The 21425-nt window shown below is 44.1% G+C and overlaps 1 protein-coding gene across 1 annotated transcript in view; it reads right to left on the reverse strand.

The window, feature by feature from the left end:
• The window catches only part of FLT1 (fms related receptor tyrosine kinase 1), a 195764-nt gene that overhangs the window by 23928 nt on the left and 150411 nt on the right, over positions 1-21425 (reverse strand). The window contains exons 16-20 of the mRNA XM_008021816.3: positions 20915-21021; positions 14869-15001; positions 9754-9858; positions 5336-5449; positions 3162-3250 (exon numbers count right to left, since the gene is read on the reverse strand). Of these exons, the coding sequence (XP_008020007.1) occupies positions 3162-3250; positions 5336-5449; positions 9754-9858; positions 14869-15001; positions 20915-21021 (548 nt within the window). The remainder of the gene's footprint in view (positions 1-3161; positions 3251-5335; positions 5450-9753; positions 9859-14868; positions 15002-20914; positions 21022-21425) is intronic.

A 21425-nucleotide genomic window follows, 5' to 3' on the forward strand; every position in this document is an offset into this window, starting at 1 on the left:
GTGGTGTCCCTTGATCTATTTGCATGGTATGGCAGTGCTAGGATTAACCCGCCTCCCCCATCCTTCCTGGGCTTTTCTAGAAATGTCACAAAGCAAGAGCGATCCCTCCACTAGAGGGCACAGTGGGAGCAAGCAGAGCACAGGGAGAAAGCTTCAGGAGGGACAGCCCTAACCTAGTCTAAAAGCCAAAAGGGCATCAAGGTTCCCAGTCCCTGAAAAGAGACCTTTCGGGTTGCAGAGGAAGGCAGGCCTCAGAGTAAATACCCACTGCCATCGCAGGTAACCCACCTGAGGGCAGGTAAAGACTTTCACTATTTGTTATTGTGTTTCCACAATGCAGTTATGTTGGATTCTGTTCATTTGGAGACTGGAATTTTATTTTTCACAAGATCTTTTGCGGGACAGAAGGCATCAGACAAAGCGCTGGCAATAGCGTGGGGAGAAAAAAGCTCCACATGCTCACTCAGGGTTCTGCATGTGAAAACTCTCCCTGGGCAGCCTTCGTCCCCAAGGCACCCAGAAGTCACAGCCTAGGCACGTCCCCAAGGGCCAAAACTCAGGCTCCCTCACTCCCTTCCTGACTCCCAATCAATGGTATATTCAGCTTTGCTTATCAGTACCACTTTTGTTAAATAAAGGTAATTTACTGAACTCTTGGGACTCTGGCAGAATATAGTGAATTTATTACAAACCATATTTAAGGATCCCAGTTAATTTATTTGGCAAATGAAGTATTCCATTTGCAATTTAGCCTTTTGATTTTGTCTTTCCTTTACCTTTATCTTCCAAATATGAAAGACAGCCATGGATTTTCCACAAAAACACTAAGCTCCACCAAGTTGCACAGGGAGGCAAATCATTAAATATAGCCAGAGAAGGAAGCAAACTCTTCAAAACAAAGGACGCACAAACCCAAACGTTCCATCCTGCCCAGGTCCCTAGGGTATTCTGCTGGCTTCGCTCTTCCTGAAGTCAGTCCAAAATTTCAGGACTAAGGGGAATCTGTACTGCCCTCAGCCCAAGGCACCACTTTCCACTTTTTCTTATACTTTTTTCACCTTATTTAGTGTGGTGCACAGAAAAGGCAGTGGAGGAGGAGTCAAGACAGCTGAGTTCTTTCTCCTTCTGACTTCACCTCATGGTAGGTGTGTGTCCTTAAGCCAATCACTTGACTTCTCTGAGCATATCTACAGCCTGCGAGTATGAAACAACTGATCACAAAGATCCCTTTCAACTTCAAGATTCTAATTCTTAGGCCAGGCACGGTGGCTCACACTTGTAATCCCAGCATTTTGTGAGGCTGAGGTAGGTGGATCACCTGAGGTCAGGAGTTTGACCAGCTTGGCCAACATGGTGAAACTCTGTCTCTACCAAAATATTCAAAAATTAGCTGGGCACTGTGGTGGGCTCCTGTAATCCCAGCTACTCGGGAGGGTAGAGGGAGGAGGATCACTTGAACCCGGGAAACGGAGGTTGTAGTGAGCTGAGATCGCACACTGCACTCCAGCCTGGTGACAGAGAGAGGCTCTGTCTCAAAAAAAAAAAAAAAAAAAAAAGAGTTCTAATTATTAGAGGACCTGACTTAAACCTGGGGAAAATGATGTTCTTGCATATATTGCCTGTCTGGTAGAACACTCTGTCTTTGATTAGATCAAAGTTTGAGGGATGAGAGAATTGGCCAGCTGTCCAGTGGTTCCTATTTGTGTGTGAAGATTCTTGCCCACATTATAAAGATGGGCATCATTCTTGGATTTCAGACATTTTATCCACTATGTAGATCAGTGGCATGAAGTTGGACTCACCCAATTTTTCTATCTTAGTAGGTCAATGATGTTGATGATGATAATGACAGTGGTGGTGACAGTGATGATTAACATTTATTGAATGTTTAACTGAGAGATTTTCATTCTCCCGATAATCCCATCAGCTGGATTCTATTATAAGCTTCATTTAATAAATGAGAGAACTGAAACAGACAGGTTGAGTAATCTGCGTTCCCAGATTTCATGAGCGGTAGAGACAGGATTTGAATCCAGGAAGTCTGACTCCAGAGTCTCAGTGCTTAACCACCACACTACATGGGTTCATCACCAGTGTTGCTGATTACTGGTTAATAATGTTGAATCACTGTCCCTTGGACTTCTTCAGCTCAGAGGAGGACACAGTATTGGTGCCATATGTCACACTGGCAAAGTTTTAGTAAATTATTTCTGCTCCATTCAATAATCTCTCTTTTTTTTTTGAGATGGAGTCTCACTCTGTTGCTCAGGCTGGAGTGCAGTGGCGTGATCACGGCTCACTGCAACCTCTGCCTCCCAGGCTCAAGCGATTCTCCTGCCTTAGCCTCCCTAGTAGCTGGGATTACAGGCGTGGGCCACTACGCCTGGCTAATTTTTGTATTTTTAGTAGAGACGGATTTTCGCCATGTTGGCCAGGCTGGTTTCGAACTCCTGACCTCACAAGATCCACCCGACTCAGCCTCCAAAGTTCTGGGATTACAGGCGTGAGCCACCGGGCCCGGTCCAATAATGTCTTTTAAACCTTGTTTGCCCTTAGGTCTTGGGTCCACATGTTCCTTTTACTACACAGCTTTTATTTAGTGATAAGGCTGGTTCAGAGTATATGTAGGGATGACATGGGTAGTGAGGGTGTCAGGAAGTGGGAGAAAGGGCAGTAGAAAGGAAAGATAATGCTTTCTGTCCCTAGCCCCATCATTGGTCTACTGCTGATTGTAAAAGTCACTCAGTTGATTTAGCCTTAGTCAAAATCTAACCTAATAAATGGAGACAATTATATTAACTATTATTTTCCTTAAAGAAATAAGTGACTTGTGTATGTCTGCATGTATATACACATGCACACATATATAGGAAGACAAAGACAGAAAGTTATTGATAGATATTTAGATAGATGGCTAGTAGATTTACTCTCAAATTATGGCTGCATACACAAAGGGATCAAATGATTCTCTGTGCTATCCACACTAGAGTGTAACAGATTATCAGGGGGAAAAAATACATGAAAAAAGGAGAAGCAGCAGAGATTGAGTTTTAAGCTTAATCATTAACAGAACAATACAGGTTTCTCTTGCTTTATATTGCTGCAGACTAAATGAAAACTCATTGCTATCTTTAAAAAACTCCAACTTTTAAAATCCTTACCTTGTTGAGAAAAAATAAGTCACGTTTGCTCTTGAGGTAGTTGGATAGATTTCCATATTTGCAGTATTCAACAATCACCATCAGAGGCCCTGCAGCCAAAACAGCACATGCTCATGCTCAGCCACACCAAGCCAGTCAGCCATTTGCCAGCCTTCAGCCTGCCTGAGAAACCTCAAATCAACCAGCCTTTGTATTAGTGGGGCCGAGGGATGCGATTTAAGGATGAGAGGCCCATGAATACGGTGACTTTTTCAGTTTCACCTAAGGCGGCGTTTAAAGAACACAATTGAAACAGGAAAAAAAAAAAAAAAAATTGGAGGTGGGGGGCAGTGCAGAAGCATTAGAGAGAAAGGATTAGAAGAAGGAGGACAGAAATACCTTTGAGGAGGGGAGAGGCAAAAGCCAGCCTCTCTGCCTCTTAACCAGACTCTTGCAAGTAGAGGGGCTTCTGGTTACTGTCACACCAGTCCTGGGACTATTAAGCAGCTCCTCCCTCCCTCCCAGGGCAGAGACGGCTACCTGGCCGTCTCTCCCCAGCAGTGTCTGCGCAATTTGCCTTGGGGCTTGCCAGAGTATCTAAAGCAGGAGTCGGCAAACTCTTCTTGTAAAGGTCCAGCTAGTAAACATTTCAGGCTTTGCAGACCAAGGAGCTACTACTCAGTTCTGCCTTTGTAGCCTGGAAACAACCAAACAAGTATAACTGTGCTCCAAGAAAACTGTGAACACAGAAATTTGAATTTCATACAATTTCATGTCATGAAATATTATTTTCATTTTTTATTTTTTTCCCCCAACTATTGAAAAAGGTCAAACCATTTTAAGCTCACAGGCTGACCTTCGTTTGTCAACCCGACCCCGGTCTGAAGGAAGCAAGAGGGTTGGGAAGGAAGTCCAGCTGCACTGTGGCGCCCATGTGGTGCTCTGAAGGCCTCCTCTCTCCTGCTCTGCGTTTCCACTGCGTGCTTGGGCTGGGCACGCAACCCACAAAGCAAGGACCACTTCCGGGTCAAAGGGGAGTGACCCTGGAGCTGCTTCACCCGCCGCTGCCCAGGGCATGCTGGGAGCCCAAAAGCCGCTAGTTCTTTTTTGTGTCTTGCAGAAGTTGGGCTGGTCCTGGTGGAGTGGTTTTCTCTTACTATGAGGACACGCTAGAAATCCTGATAGCATCTCATCTTCTCCCTAGGTTCCCGAACGGGAAGTTGCTTCCAGAGTTTTGTATCTCCCCTCTATGGCGGCGGATGCCGCAGAGCTCGACTCCTGCCTGGGGTCCGGCCGCCCTCCTCAGAGCGGCTTCCATACTGGCGCCCGGCTGCAGGGAGCTGACGGCCGCACATAAGGGTAGGCTGTCTCATTATCCCTGGTCAGTTTTACAGATGCAGTTGAGGCAAACAGAATGAGGTTGCCACGACAAATAACGAGAAAATGTTATCGGGGATGACGGAGAAGCAGGCGGAGCCCTGGCCAGGTCCCTCCGAATCTTTCTGGCCTCGCCGGCCTTTAGCGCCTCTCTAACCACCCTCGCCCCTGGCAGATAGGTCTTCCCCAGCTACCCTTCATCCCTGCTACCTCTTTTGAGAGCTGGAGAAAACATCGGCATGCACAGCTTTGCACCTTGCTGGCGCAAACAGTGATCACACATCTTCTCTCAAGCTCTAACCCTGCCATACAGAAAGAAAGATCTGCGACAACATGCTGGAGCTGTTAATCATAAAGCACAGCTCTGTCCCTGCTCCCTTGGGTAAGGTCTATCTGCATGGTGGATCTGGAGGGAAGGGCCCCCACATCACCTCCTCCCGGGACCCTACCAGTAGTGATTCATTCATTCCTTTAGGTGAAGCTTCAAGGAATATGCAACCTTCTACCTTTTACCTTGGCTCTGACCACACTTCTTCAAACCCATCCTGAGAGAAAAGTGCCCTCTGCTTGGCCTAGAGCCTGTGGAAGGAGATCTAAAAGGGAGTCCTCTTCAGAATCTTTAAATTAGCTGTATAGGGAAGGGATTTATGGGAGCACCCTTCTGTAGATGCACAAGTTGTTTCTTCTGGAGCTATGAGGGAGGCCATTTTCCCGGAAGCGAGGAAGCACAGTGCCAGGGAGAAGGAGCTTTAAGGCAGAGAACTGTTCTCCCAGCCTGTGCAGGGGGAGATGGAGCCGGCCCTCCCCTTCTCCATTACCTCCTTGCTTGGTGCAGGCTCCCAGCAGGTTAACCACGTTCAGATGGTGGCCAATGTGGGTCAAGATTTTGAGCTCAGTCATCAGAGCTTTGTACTCGCTGGCCGTGGCCCCCTCTGTGTGAGAAGCAAGGAAGAGTCAGGGCGACAGGACAATGGGGCTCCTTCCGCCGGAGGCGGCATTCTTGCCCTCCTTGTTTGTCAGTGCTCAGCCGGTTGCTTCACTAACTTCCCCACATTCTGCAGAAAGGCCAAGTCTCCAGACTGTTTTCATTACTCCCACCCTCCTGAGCCAACATCCTTTTGATTACAGTTAGGCCCAGCACAGTAGTGGGGTTAGTCACTGGACATTTCCTCTTGGTGGACCTAGTTCTGTTCAGCAATGCGCTGACTCAGAACTGAGCACCTCGTGAAAGTGCCTTCCAAAGGCTTCCCTCTGTCGGAACCAGGTGCAGCAAGAACCCACCAGGCAGGGAGTACACTTCCACGTCCTTTCTTCTCACCTTCTCCCTTTGGAGAGTCACAGAGAAGGAGCACAAGGGGCCTGCCAGGGCAGAATGGCTACTTCTGTAAACATCTTTGCAATGTGTTATTTTCTCCCTATAACCCTTTCCTCTCTGGAGTTCACAGGGTTATCTTGGGTTGTGAGGATCCATAGCATCTGACTTCGACTTCAATCTCAGAGATAAGCATTATCAGTCCAAGAATTAGCAGAGTCTAAAGCCTACATTGAGTTTGTTCTGTTTGTTCTTATTAGTTAATTTGCAAGGCATTTAAACATTTTAAATTATTTTTAGAAATATAAAAATCAAATAATCTTGCTGTAAAATATTTCAACAATATAAGTTGGAATAAAAAGATACGAAGTAAAATGATCTAGATAAAAAGTGAAAGCCACTCCAACCCACTTGCCTTCTTAGAAGCAGTCACTGTTAATAGTTTGGTGTTCAGACCTTTTTCTATGCATTTATAAATATGTATATTCAATCAGAGGTCCTATATATATATATATATGAGATCATATACATTTATAGTCTATTTTAAAAAATCTGTTTCCTTCCTTTTAATAAATCAGAGACTTTTTCTATTCTTTTTATTTATTTCTATTTTTTATTTTTATTTATTTTGAGACAGAGTCTCGCTCTGTCACCCAGACTGGAGTGCAGTGGTGCGATTTCAGCTCCCTGCAACCTCCTCCTCCTGGGTTCAAGCGATTCTCATGCCTCAGCCTCCCGAGTAGCTGGGATTACAGGTGTGTGCCACAATGCCTGGCTAATTTTTGTATTTTTAGTAGAGACAGGGTTTCACCATGCTCCTGACTTCAGGTGATTCACCCACCCTGGCCTCTCAAAGTGCTGGGATTACAGTTGTGAGACACCATGCTCAGCAGGTTAATCACGTTAATGGTGGCCACTGTGGGCCCATTCTTTTTAATTGATTAATGGTGTCCCTGACATTTAGAGTGTCTGTAGTCTTTTTGCTATTACAATTAATACTGTGATAGTCTGTGTGTAATCTCTGTGCACACATGTAAGTGTTTCTGTAGGACAGTGTCCTGGAAGTAGGTTAGAGGTATGTGCATTTAACATTGTGTTAGATACCAACATGGTATTTCATAAGCACAAATCATTTTTAATAATAACCAGATAAACTCCAAAGCCTGCACATGGGGTGAGGGCTGGTTTACAGTAGATGCTCAACGAATATTTTGGAATAAATAAACACAATTACTCTTCTTATTTCAGGCATGAGTGTAAGGCCTAAAAAGATTAATATTTTTGCTCAAGGACACTTTGAAAGAGCTTTTGACTCATGGCCTTTGTTTCACTTTATGCTTTTTTTGTTTTTTTCTTTTTTTTTGAGACGGAGTCTCGCTCCGTCACCCAGGCTGGAGTGCAGTGGCATGATCTCGGCTTATTGCAACCTCCAACCCCTGGGTTCAAGTGATTCTCCTGCCTCAGCCTCTCAAGTAGCTGGGACTACAGGCACCCGCCACCACGCCCAGCTAATTTCTGTATTTTTTAGTAGAGACGGGATTTTGCCATGGGCTGGTCTTGAATGCCTGACCTCGTGATCTGCCCATCTCGGCCTCCCAAAGTGCTGGGGTTACAGGCATGAACCACCGTGCTGGGCCATGCCTTTTTTATATCTCCCAGAAACAGATGGCCAATTAATTTAAGCAAGAATGCTGAATGAATTTTTTTTTAAGGAATTTTATAGAGTGGGTGATTTGGCAGTCTTTTATAATCAATGCTGATGGCTAAAAAAAAAAAAAAGAAATAGGCATTTATGAAGACACGACACACGCACTCTGTATTACATAGAAGAGATTCTCTGAGCCTTTAAAAAAAAAAAGCTGAGCTACAGTGGCTCACGTCTGTAATCCCAGAACTTTGGGAGGCTGAGACAGGAAGATTGCTCGAGCCCAGGAGTTTGAGACCAGCCTGGGTAGGACGGTGAGACTGTCTCTACAAAAAAGTTTGTTTTTAATTAGCTAGGTGTGATGGTGTGAGCCTGTAGTCCCAGCTACTTGAGAGGCTGAGGTGGGAGGACTGCTTGAGCCTGAGAAGCAGAGACTGCAGTGAACGATGATCATGCTACTGTACTCTAACCTGGGTGACAGAGTAAAACCCTGTCTCTTAGGGGAAAAAAAAAAAATCTCAAGTTAGAATCTTCTTTCAAACTCATTCGTCTCCCTATAACCCTTTCCTCTTTGGAGGAAGAAAACCAGGCTCTGGTTCAGCTTGCTGTATTTATAGGCAGGGCCACAGGAGTTATCTTGGATCCCCAACAGACTAGTGTGGCCATCAGAGCTGCCTCTCCTAGAGGACAATTTGTGGCAGCAAGAAGGGAAATGGGACTAGCTGAGGAAACAGTTGCTTCCAGATTTAGTTTCCACCTGTCTCCAGGTTGGATACTGGATTGCCTCCATAAACCAGGCCAGGATCATTTTCAGGGTTTTGGAGCAGTGGGCCAATTCCAGGAGGCCAGACCTCTGCAGCCCCTCTTTTGTGGCAGACTGGTGTGGAGGAAAGAGCACTGCATTCAAAGCTGGAAGACTTTCGCACACGAACCCTGACTTACACTGAGCAGCTGTGTGGCCTTGCAGAGGCTCTTTAACCTTTCTTGGCCATGTTTCCTCATCTGCAAACAGGATAATAATGTCTACCTCACAAAGCTGTTGAAAGGACATAAGAAAAATGGCCATTTCATATGGTTCAGCCTAATATGAAAAGCATCTAGTCTGGTGCTTTCTAGTTGATGCCTCTTCAGAATCTGGGGTTCTTGAGAGGAGGGTGCTAGCATGCCTCTATTTTTACAGAAATACCTGCCATGGTCTGGGAAGTCTACTCCAAACAAAAGTTCTGACTTGTGGATGCCAAACTCCTTCCCAGACTACTTTCAGAGTAGAACTGGCAGGTTCTTTGCAGAGTTTTATTAGTTTTTTCTTGAGGAGTACAGCCTTTTGAAGTTGAAAATATATTTACAAGGGCCTTTTGAAATAATGGAGTTATTGCTAGAAGATTAAGAACTTTGAAGTCTCTCTAAGCAAACAGCCCTTTCTCCTGGAGCCTGTACTAGGTACCTGTGTAGTTGGACTCACAGCTTGCTGGGCTTCAAAATCTCCCAGCAATATCCTGGAGACTTTGGAGAGTTAAAAGCTGCTTTTTGAGTTTTCAGTTCTGTTGAATTGAAGCATCATAAAATTCCATTACAGATGAGGAAATGAAGTAGTTTCTACACTGTAAAGGACCTGTGAGTCTTTGAGACATTTGGTTTACACAATTTTCACTGATTTTCATTTTCAATCTGTCTTTGGTGTTGGGCATAAGTCACTGTGTGATTTGGTTCTACCTCCCAGTGCTTCACAGAGTAGTAGTATGTTTCAACACTAGAAAGATAATTCAGTTTTTCAAATTGCTAAAGAGGAAATGTTTTATGGCTAAGGTTGTTAGTATAAAATAGTTTAGGGTTCTGGTCAACTCAATTGTTCTAGCTTTATAGTTTTACTTTATAGTCAGGTCAAGCCCAAGCAAAGCCATTGGGATTTAGGATGTGCTGCTAAGTTTCCATTACAGCATCACAGTGGATCATGCCAAAATTTGAACCTGCAGTTACAATGGGCTTAAGTCCCTTGTTGTCTACAGTCTGCGATGTGAGAAGAGAAAGACCTTTGAGGTGACAGAGATCGTTTTCCTGTGTGGACTGTGCTGGATTGTTCCATTTACAAGGTTTATTCTGAGCTCGTGCTGGCCTAATCTAAAACTCATGAGCAAAGAGGCCTCTAGCAGTAGAAGAAAATTATGTGGCCGGGGCAGAAAAGCTTGTGTCTGTTCCCAGGCTATATCTAACTTGTACCAACATTTAGGAAATGCAAAATGGTGATGCGTCAGTTGAAAGCCAAACTACAGCATACATACCTTTCAGCATTTTCACAGCCACTGTCCGGCATGTAGGTGATTTCTTAATGCCAAATGCTGATGCTTGAACCACTTTTCCAAAAGCCCCTCTTCCAAGTGATTTGCCTACAATGAAGAGAAGACAGTGGTTTGTTTGCCAAGGCAATAGGGTGAATTTAAGTCTTTTTCAGGAAGGAAATGCCTTTTCCTATGTGTGCATGTGAGGCATGGAATCTCCAGTGAACTGACCCTAAAAGAGACAAAGTAAAGGACTTGTTTCTGGAGTCTCTTCCTTTCAACTCTTAACTCTGTTCCTGAGGCCCCACATCCTTCAGAGATAGAGTAAGTCCCTAGAAGGCATTCAGTGAAGGGAGATGTCCAGTTTCCTTTCCACAAGGTCCTCACATAGGAGAGATGGGACCAAGTCCGTTCCATTGTTTAATAACATTATGACCAAGAAGACTTCCCTGTGTGGAACCTAAGCTCTTTTTCTTGCCATTTGCAGTCATTTTCTCTCATCTGTTTTCAGCAAAAAGGGAGAAATAGAAAATGGTGGTTACTACTGTGGATTATAATAAAGCTCATAACTTTCAAATAATCACTAAGTCATTTCTCCGACTCCCCTACCAGGCAAAATATTCCCAGTCTTTCTAATGTGTCTTATATGAATATTACGAATCCTCATGGTTCAGCACAAGAGCCTGGTCAACTGCTGGTAGAGATTGGTTTCAACCCCAGAGAGGTAGTTGCTAAATGCAATAACCAAGCAAGGTTTCTTCCATGGTCTCCATAATGCTATGCTCTAATGACTGTTAATATGTTTCCTTCCCTGTCCTAGAATGAGCCCCCCTGAGTAAAGCGGGGCAAGGACCATGTCTGAATCTTCCTTGAACCTAACTTGGTGCCTGGTGCTATCTGTTATTACCGTATATTGCTGCCCAATGGAGAGTAGTGTTCAGGAATTTGTGGGATGCACAAAGCGAGTCTCCTAGTCATAGGTAACTAGAGGGACCCGTGGGATAGAGACCCTGAGATTGATGCCCTTTGGGGAGGGCACTCCCTGGAGTGCCTAAGCTACCTTTTATATCAGGGAACTTCCTTTTGCACATCAGGAAACAGCTCAGTAGAACCCAGAGAAATGGTACCCCTCCAGCATGATATGCTCAAAGAAGAGTAAGTGAAATAAGTCACTCTTTTTTGGCTCTTCTTGGGGGAAGGTGAAATGACAGAATACCATGGGTTGGTTAAAACTATTATAAATCCTGGCAGTTAGACTGTTAATTTAACACAACCCCTCCTTTCCCAACCAAGTGCTCTTTCTTAGACCTGTCTGATAATGTGCCTTCAGTTAATTAACCTTCTTTCCTTCCTTCCCTCCTCATACTCCCCTCCCTTTCTCCAAAGGACATTTTTGTTTGTTTGTTTGTTTGTTTCTTGTAGTTTGTAATGAAGCTTTGCTTCTTCCTCATCATATTAGAAGCTTTCTACTTTTATGCCCAACTACTGAGTGACAAAAATGTCTTTACCTTGCTCTGCTTAATGTCTTCCACTACCCACCACCCCAGGTGTCCAGTTAGGATGTATGAAAATTTCAGTTATACCAGTGTCATCATTAGTGCCTCTGTGTGGCTGTCTGCAGGGACATGCTCTGCATTCAGAGGGAACACCAGAGAGATGACACTTTTCTCTTTTTGTGAAATATGCTCCTGTGGTGATTACTAAATGACATTCCTCCCAGAGCATGCAACATGGGCAGAGCTACAGCCTCTGCTTCCTTCTTCGTGTAAAATCGTCCAAAAAATAGACCAGGATGGGGACCCTTGAGTTGAAATAAAAGAGCCTCCAGTGGATCCTGAAAGTGCTACATCTGAAAATCAGGTGTGGGAACAGCGCTGGCAGATGCCTTCTCTACACTAGTAAAAACTGGTGCATTTTGGTTGGAGGTTTATTCCTTGTTTTATTTGGAATAAAAGATCAATGTTTTTCTTCCACAGTGCCTTCTGCCATCTAAAAAGAAAAGTGTCCTGAGCCTGAGAAATATCCGGATCTTTTCTCCTCACACTCCTAAGACTCTTGCATGTTTGGGGTAAGTGGCATCCTTTGCACTTTCCATAGTTTCAGCCCCCACATCCCGTCACAACACACTTTATTTTAACAAGTGTTTGGGACTTTGCTTCTTATCAGTGAGAATAAACTGGCTCTCATTTGGCTTCCTTCAGTCTTTTCATTTATTCTCTTGGAAGCCGACTGCTGCCTCATAAAGCAGCATGAAGCTGTTATGGGCTCCTTAGTCATCTGATGTGTTGGAATCCTTCTGCAGACCCATGGTTCCAGTTTCAGGGGAGCCAAGTTGCATCAGACTTGACCTCACCTGTCCTTCTTTTCCCTTAAAATTCTCCTCAGTGTTTCCTGGAATGCCACTAACTAGCTCGGAAGTGTGCTAGGTCATTCCCATACAATGCAAGGATATTGGAATCTCCTCCAAGAATGTTTTGGCCTGGCCAGGGGCCCTGGACACTGGGGAGAGTGCATGGCAGCATGGGCTGGGCTGTCTCTGGCATTCAGGGCTGGTCTTACAAGAGGCAGCACCAGCCCAGGCACCATTTGCTTGCCAAACTCCAGACTACCTGTATGGTTAGCTATGTTAGGTAATTCTGACTTTTGATTATTTTCCAATAGAAAGATGCAATATTGAACATTATTATTTTTTTTTTTTTTTGGAAATGGACTCTCACTCTGTCTCCCAGGCCAGAGTGCTGTGGCATGATCTTGGCTCACTGCAACCTCCACCTCCCGGGTTCAAATGATTCTCCTGGCCCAGCCTCCTGAGTAGCTGGGACTGCAGGCACGCACCATCACACCTGACTCATTTTTGTATTTTTAGTAGAGACATGGTTTCACCATGTTGGCCAGGCTGGTCTCAAACTCCTGACCTCAGGTGATCCACCTGCCTCAGCCTCCCAAAGTGCAGGGATTACAAGTGTGAGCCACCAACCGGCCTATTCTAACTTTAATAAATTTATAGGAGCTGAATTCTCTCCTAAGTTCTGTGATAAATTTATAGAAGCTGAATTCCCTCCCATGGGTTAGTGAGGAATCATTTTTTTTTTAAAGGTTCCTTTTGTTCTTGGATTTCAGGAATTTTAGTGGTAGCAACACCTTTGACCCAAGCTCCAACTGCATCCATCTAACAGGTACTATAAATTCCAACCTCACTCACTAGGGCTGCTGATAGCAACCAACACAGTAGACACAGCTGAAACCAGATATAACCTTGTGTATTTCTCTACATTTACAACGCCAGTATAACTGCCAGTTAAAACAGCCTTTTCTCTCTATCTGGACATAATCTGGGTTATTTTCAGTTGCTAGACATTACTTCAAATTACTTTGTCATTTATTTGGCTTAAGAAATAAACAAGTCTTGGGCCTCGTTGCTCCCACGGTAATCAATCAGAGGAGTATACCTCCAGGCCTTGCAGCCACACTCTGCATTGAAAGACAAAGTTAGCAGACTTGACACACTTTTTCTCACCCATCAGAGGCACTCAAATGGACATTAGCCAAATCCTAGCATGTGGCAACTCTGGAAAGGAAAAGAACGATAAGAATGATCTTTAACAAGGAGACTGAAAATCATAATCCTGAAATGGGATTATTTAAACCCACAGAGCCCCAGGGGAATTCTGGCAGAGGATTAGCAATCTGTGATGCGGTGTGGATCGCAATGATAACTAGGAAGGAATGAAGCGATGGGACAGAAAGCTCATGTATCCTGTACTGGAAGAAGCACGTTTGATTATGACTAATAACTCTGGAAAGCAATGTGGGCTGAGAATGGCTTGTGATTGTGGGAAAATTATCCCCTATTTCCTGCCGAGGTCACTGAGGGGCTGGGCTAGCTGCCATATAATTAAGACTTGTAGAAGGAACTCATCCAGTGTGCCACCTGCCCTTAACTACTCTAAATGTAGTTGAGTTTTTCTCCTGTCCACAGCCATTGCTGGCTCTCTCCTGTCTCTCCAGCTTTTAACTGATTTCCAAGTTTCCTCCCCAAGCCAAACAGAACACGCTCCTGAGGCCAGTCCTTTCTCAATGTAAGCAGAATCATTTCAAAGCCCAAGAGAAAAACAAAAGCCATTTTCCCCTCTCTACCCTCTACGTCCCTCACCCCAGTATAATTTGCTTGTAAGGAGAGGGGTGATACTGTTGAATTTGGAACAACAGGCTCTCCACACTGAGAGTGACAAGCTCCAAGAATACCGGATCCACAATCTGTTTTCCTAGTTTCAACTACTAATGACTCTGGCATACACAGGAGTGATTGGAAAACTTTCAGAAGCCACAATCCAAACATTTTGGGTAGGAGTAATTGAGGTTTCAATTGTTTTGTAGCACCAGAGGCTGGAGATTAATGGACTTTGTGACGTCTGAGCTGGAGGAACTGGAAGGTAGGCTGCGGGAAAGCACATTTGCCTGCTGTTTATAGCATCTGTGCTACCTGGAAAACAACAGTCTTTGCTCTTCAAAAGTGAAACTTAAATGACTCCTCTAGGGCTTTCTACTCGGTCTGGACATTCCCAGGAAAATCCAAGTATGTAATTTGTGGATTTGTGCAGAGGGTTTTTTTGATCCATGGCCTTGAAAAGCACCAACTCTTTCACCAAATGTTTGATTTCACTGTTCCTTGCCACCCTCAATTACGTTCTGGATCACCTATTTCTAATCCCTCAACAGTTTCATTATGTAAGAGTACGTGTACTTGTAATCCTCCTGTTGGAACGCCTCTCTCCCGTCCCCCTTCACTTACCACTTTTGCGCCTATCTCCAGACTGAGCCTTTGAGGGAAGAGATGCATGCACCTTTGCATCTCCAGGGCTTTGACCAGTATCTGCTGCTCAGAGAAGGTGCCTAATAACTGTTGAATGAACACACAGGTGCTGCCTGTCACCTTGTACTGTTATCTGAGCATTGCTTTGGAATTATTTACTTTTGTGTCCATCTCCCTTGATGGTTTGTGAGCAGCTGGAGGGTAGAATCCCAGGTCTGGTTTACTTTGCATCTCTCAAAGCACAGTGCTTTTAATGTAATATGTACTCAGTATAGGTTTATAAATCTGTTGAACAAATATCTTACCCAGTTTAAGTCTCTCCCGGGCAAACTCCCACTTGCTGGCATCATAAGGGAGCCGCTCACACTGTTCATCCAGGGGAACTTCATCGGGGTCCATTATAATTGATAGGTAGTCAGTCTTTATTTCAGAAGAAGACTGAGAAATAAAGAGATCTCAAAGTCATTAAGAAGAAAACAACTTTACGAATCCTGGATATTCAGTTAACATCCACTGTTTTATTTGGGATCATTTGGTTGAAACTGTGTGACCAGGTACAGAAAGTACTTCTCCACATTCACATACAGTCATCATACTTAAGTGTGCAATTTCTATTAAACAACTCCTTACTATTCCCACACTACATTTCTGTAATGTGAGCTCTACCATCCTATCTTGGATAACATGCGCTCAAACTCTCCAGTGACCTTATGTGTTGTATTTGATCTTAAACAATTATATGATGGTCTTGCTAAAAAATGCAAAGCATTTTTATAAAGTCATTCCAAACAATGACTAAAAATAACTTTCCATGGCCATCTTGTATAAGCAGGAATATACATTACAGATGGGCCAACAGTCGGGTGCATTGTGGCTTTTCTACATATATAGGAAAGGCAAGAAGTGGCAAAGTAAACCCAGGATCCCTGGGGCACTGAAAGGCACATTTCTTATGAAGTGTTTACACTTTCAGAAGGCCTGACCTCTTAGTTGCTTCAGCTATCTGGAAAGGTTGTAGCTGAATCCTTAGTGAGATTAGAGTAAGGTTTACCTTCTGTAAGAAATGGAAGTTGAGGCCATATGTGGTGGCCTGTAATCCCAGCACTTTAAGAGACTGAGGTGGGCGGATCACCTGAGGTTAGGAGTTCTAGACCAGCCTGGCCAACATGATGAAACCCCATCTCTACTAAAAATACAAAAATTAGCCGGGTGTGGTGGTACACGCCTGTAGTCCCAGCTACTCGGGAGGCTGAGGCAGGAGAACTGCTTGAACCCAGGAGGCGGAGGTTGCAGTAAGCCAAGATGGCGCCACCGTACTCCAGCCTGGGTGACAGAGTGAGACTCTGTCTTAAAAAAAAAAAAAATTGATTATTTCAAAGGTCAAGGAGTAAATATGGTATAAGACTTACACACAAGCCACATTCTGAGTTCCTTTGTCCATTGGTAGGATGTCAAGTGAGTAAGGCAGACATCTGCCTTGAAGTGCTTTTTTATCTTGGTAATGCAAATCAAGCCCAGAAAATACCCTTTATTTCAGATCATAGATAAGTGGATTTACATTTAATGTTTTAGATTCGTATCAATGGGGGTATTTCCTGTTAATGGGCAAATTTCTAGAATTGATGACTGCATTTCTGTGGGCAGACTCTTGGATAGGATGGAAAGGAAGTATGTTTTCCCATATAACTCTTGGCCAGAAGTTATGTAAACTTCATTTAAATGAGTTTTGAGGCCCTTCCTTTTGGTGCTTTTCCCTAAATAGGATCAGAGTTGGAATAGAGAAGACAACCACTCCATACACACCATTTCACACCCACCCGCATTCTTCAGCCCTTACTCTGTTCTGGGCTGTCACAGCTCACCTCATCCATCACTCGCAATCATTCTCCTTCTCACAAAAATTATCACTAAAATGTGTGACAAATAGCTCAAGGCAGAAAGGTTTGCTTGGCCTCCGTAAAGGATGAGAAGCAAAAAACGATATGGAACACGTTTGTAACGAACTGGGGTTGCCTTTGGTGTTGGACTATGAGGGTACGGCCTGCCAGACACTCTGTGAAGAGTATGAATTCCTATACCAGGGTACTGGGTGCCCATTAGAGAAGCTGCTGTAGTAGTAGGTTTTATGACTAAACTTTTTAATGTCCAGTATACCCAAAGCCTTGAGAAACAATCTCCAGTCCTCAACAGAGCATAGGATAGCTAAAACCTCACAAGGGACATCTTGGGCTCATGTGGGGTGTGTGGGGAGGGTGGCAGTAGTGTTGACAGAGGCAGGGGAATAGGCAGTGGTAGGCAGTCTCCCATGTGGCACCCATGGAATTTTATGGTTTCTCTCAATAAGGCAGGTGAGAGGAGACACCAAACAAACCTTAAGTGAGGGCTTTGAGGAGACTGTGATAGTAAAATGTTAGTTGGCAAATATTTATTCTTTCAATTGACATTAACACTGAGCAGCTACTAGGTGCTTGGCATGGAGGCTGCACAGCGAACTGCTTCAAAGCCCAGGCCTGGGGGCCGAATACCTGGGTTTGAATCACAGGTCAACTTCTGCCCACCCACACACATGACTGTGGGCAAGCGGCCCTCTAACTTTAGTTTTCTTATCTGTAATAATGCTACTTATCTCATAGGGTTGTTGTGAATATCAAATGAAACAATCCATGGAAGGCTATTAAGAGCAGGGCCTGGTATGCAGTAAGCAACAATGAATGTTAGCTATAATTATAACAATAAATGTTAGCTATAATTATGCAAGGTGAGGATAAAAAGATAAAATGCCGTCTTTATCAATGAGGAATTTACATTGTCGTTAGCGGAACCACGTGGAAATATTTTTGGATGTCTTGTTCCTTTTTGCCTCTCCTAATCCCTTTCAAATTTTTATAGGCATTCTGTTTTTGAGATAATGATCTCTTGCTCTCATTCTTTCTTATTGACATCAAAATTTCACAGAATTTTAGAAATAGAAGGGACCTCTTCAATCTAGTCCCAACGTACCTTTTCAGTTTTATTTTTGTTATTTTTTATTTTTTTTAGATGGAGTCTCGCTCTTGTTGCCCAGGCTGGAGTGCAGTTGGTATGATCTCGGCTCACTGGAACTTCTGCCTCCTGGGTTCATGTGATTCTCCTGCCTCAGCCTCCCGAGTAGCTGGGATTATAGGCACCTGCCACCATGCCCAGCTAATTTTTGTATTTTTGGTAGAGACAGGGTTTTACCATGTTGGCCAGGCTGGTCTCAAACTCCTGACTTCAAGTGATCTGCCCGCCTCGGGCTCCCAAAGTTCTGGGATTACAGGTGTAAGCCACCGTGCCCAGCCCCTTTCCAGTTTTATTTCTCCTGTGCTCCTCTATGCTAAGTAACCAGACTACTTCCCCGCTCTGGGGAGTAGGAAGGACTAGGGCGGGCTGTTTTTCTGCTTCTTTCCTTCCAGCTACAGCCTTCAAAGTCTGTCTCAAGCCTCGCTTTCTCGGAAGTTTTTTCTCCCCTTCTCCTCCTTTGAACTCCTATAGCCTTTGTACCTCCCTTGCAGATTTGGCAAGTTTTGCTTCTGTTAGATGTATTTCCCTATATGGTGTATCTCCCCTTTCAAAACTATTGTGTGATCTTTGTTTCCTTCTCAAGCAGTGGACTTAGTTGTCATGTCTCAAAATCAGTCACTCCAAATGGCAAAAGCCTGATGTTAAACATTTACCATAGAGGATGGCTGCTGGCTTTGTCTCTCATACTAGCACTATAAAGTATATCTTATTGGTTGTAAATATCAAATCTAAGGTCAAATAGCCTGGGTTCAAAACTAAGGTTCAACCATAGTGACTTTGGATCAGTTAACTTTATCTTGCTGAGCCTCAGTTGCCCTCTCTATAAAATTGGAATAATAATATATTTACCTTTTCATATTTTTGGAATAATTTATTGACATAATACATAAAGAGCTTCCCATAAAACCTGGCATATTAATAAGGGCTAACCTCTAGAAATTGAGGAGGCCTTCTGATCGAGTCCTACTTCCCAAATATCCCTTGACTCTAATCATTTAGTCAGAGGCACCATAATTTCGTTCCTTCTTTTCTCTTTTTTTTTTTTTTGAGACGGAGTCTCACTGTGTCACCCAGGCTGGAATGCAGTGAACTCCTGACCTCAGGTGATGCACCCACCTCAGCCTCCCAAACTGTTGGGATTAGGATTACAGGCGTGAGCCACTGCGCCTGGCCACGACTATACTTTCTTTCTTTTCTTTTTTTTTTTTTTTGAGATGGAGTTTCACTCTTGTTGCCCAGGCAGGAGGGCAATGGGGTGATCTTGGCTCACTGCAACCTCCGTCTTCTGGGTCCAAACCACTCTCCTGCCTCAGCCTCCTAAGTAACTGAGATTACAGGCGCCTGCCACCACGCCAGGCTAATTTTTTGTATTTTTAGTAGAGACAGGTTTTCACCATGTTGGCCAGGCTGGTCTCGAACTTCTGACCTCAGGTGATCCACCCTGAGTGCCGGGCGTCCCAAAGTGCTCGGATTACAGGTGTGAGCCACCACGCCCAGCCTGCCACCATAATTTCTTTTCTTTTCTTTTCTTTTTTGAGATGGAGTGTCACTCTGTTGACCAGGCTGGAGTGCAGTGGTGTGATCTCGGCTCACTGTAAGCTCTGCCTCCCGGGTTCACACCATTCTCCTGCCTCAGCCTCCGAAGTAGCTGGGACTACAGGCACCTGCCACCACGCCCAGCTAATTTGTTGTATTTCTAGTAGAGACGAGGTTTCACCCTGTTAGCCAGGATGGTTTTGATCTCCTGATCTTGGATCCACCCACCTTGGCTTCCTAAAGTGCTGGGATTAGAGGCATGAGCCACCATGTCCGGCAGCCACCATAATTTCTTACCTGGACTGCTATGAAGTCTTCTACCAGGTGCCTCTCTATTCATTATTCCCCCCACAACCCCCAGTCCATTCTTCTCACAGTAGCCAAAATAATTTTTCCAGACATGTATCTGTCACACTAGGCACCCCACTCCCCCATCCCTTCCTTAGCCTAACATACCTTTCTTCCCCAAGGCTTCCCATTGCTTTTAGAATACGGACCAAATTCCTCACCATGGCCTACAAGACCCTGCCTGGCCAGGCCTTGCCGCCTTCCCTTTCCATTCCTTGGCAGCCTCACTTCATACCTTGTTCCTCCTGTTCTCCACACTGTAGCCCTGGCCTTCTGTCAGTCTCTCCTTCTCACTGTGTTCCTCCTCCCCTGCCCAGCCTCCTAAATGCTCTTCCCTCTGCCGACAACACTCCTTCCTCTCTTCCTTACCTTAACACTCCTCTTACACATCTTTTAGGCAGCCACTCTTTCAGTTAATTCATAGTTGCAGTTTGACATTTGTGTGACTGATTAAAGTCAATCTCCCCTGACTGCTCACTCCAGCATCTGCCCCACTGTCACCAGAGGGCCTTGCACAGGGCCTGGCATGCTGCACTGAGTGGGTATGCAGTAAACATTTGAAGCATGAATGAATGAATGAATGAATGTAAGCTCTTTTCCCACTGGATTTCAGAGAAGCAGATCATATTGCAGACCTAAGTACAGAAATCCGACGTCCTGAATGTCAACCTGGACCTCACACTCTAAAGAACTTAATTTTGTGGTGTGACTGAGAGAGTATAGAACAAGAGTTCACTTATTTTTACTTCCAATATGTTATGAGATAAGTCAAAGGTGGGCCTTTCCTTTTTTTTTTTTTTTTTTTGAGACAGGGTCTCACTCTGTCCCTCAGGCTGGAGTGCAGTGGCATATGACTCACTGCTTACTTGACCTCCCAGGCTAAAGTGATTTTCCCACCTCAGCCTCCCGAGTAGCTGGGACTACAGGTGTGAACCACCATACCTGCCTAAGTTTTAAAATATTTTATAAAGTCAGGGTCTCACTATGTTGGACAGGTTGGTCTTGAACTCTTGGCCTCAAGCAATCCTCCTTCCTCGGCTCCCAAAGTGCTGGGATTACAGTCATGTACCACCATGCCCAGCCTCCTTTTTATTTCTTAGCAGAGAGTGAGGGTTAGGAAATAAAGGTTTCACAGGTCCCATGTTGACTTTAAAAACTCTATTAACATATTTTATATCAAAAATACCTTCTGTCCCTAAGAAGTATTCATCAGTTCATTGTTATGGCTTTTCTGTTGAACACCCCACCTTGTGGTTAGAGACAGTCTGATGATTTATTTTCTTTCTGTGTTCACCAGGTCAGAAACAGGAATGAGAGGAAAGGGAGAGAAAGAGGGTCCAACGTTGGTTTGCCTACTCTAGACATCAGATCAGGCATTTTATAATATATGTAAAAAGGAGCATAGAACATCATCTATGTTCTTACCCTTTTCATTTTTCGGATAAAGAGGGTTAATAGGAGCCAGAAGAGAGTCGCAGCCACACAGGTGCATGTTAGAGTGATCAGCTCCAGATTAGACTTGTCCGAGGTTCCTGGAGAGAAAAAAAATCACAATAGTGGTGCAAAAAAGAAACTCCCAAACTCAGAATCTTTGTGGTTTTATAAAAGAGGCTCAGTTTCCCTAAATGGTTTATCATAGCGAACCCAATCTGCTGCCACAAAATCAGTCTCTGGGACAGATCTCTTACCTACTGAGCCAGGCAATACACATGAACTCACATAGAAAAGGCTTTCCAGAAATTTTGCTGTCAACTTTGCAAACTTTGTAATTCCAGAAATAGCTAAGTAAAAATCAGAGGAGAAGTTAAAAATGGGAAAAAATTAAGGCAGGAACAAAAGCCCATTAAAGTGCTAAATCTGGAATATGTTAAATCTCCCTAATGAGTTTTAGAGGAAACTCTAAAGAAAAAGACAAAATAATGACATAAAAGGGCTC

This window comes from Chlorocebus sabaeus, chromosome 3 (assembly GCF_047675955.1).
Source record: "Chlorocebus sabaeus isolate Y175 chromosome 3, mChlSab1.0.hap1, whole genome shotgun sequence".
NCBI lineage: Eukaryota > Metazoa > Chordata > Mammalia > Primates > Cercopithecidae > Chlorocebus > Chlorocebus sabaeus.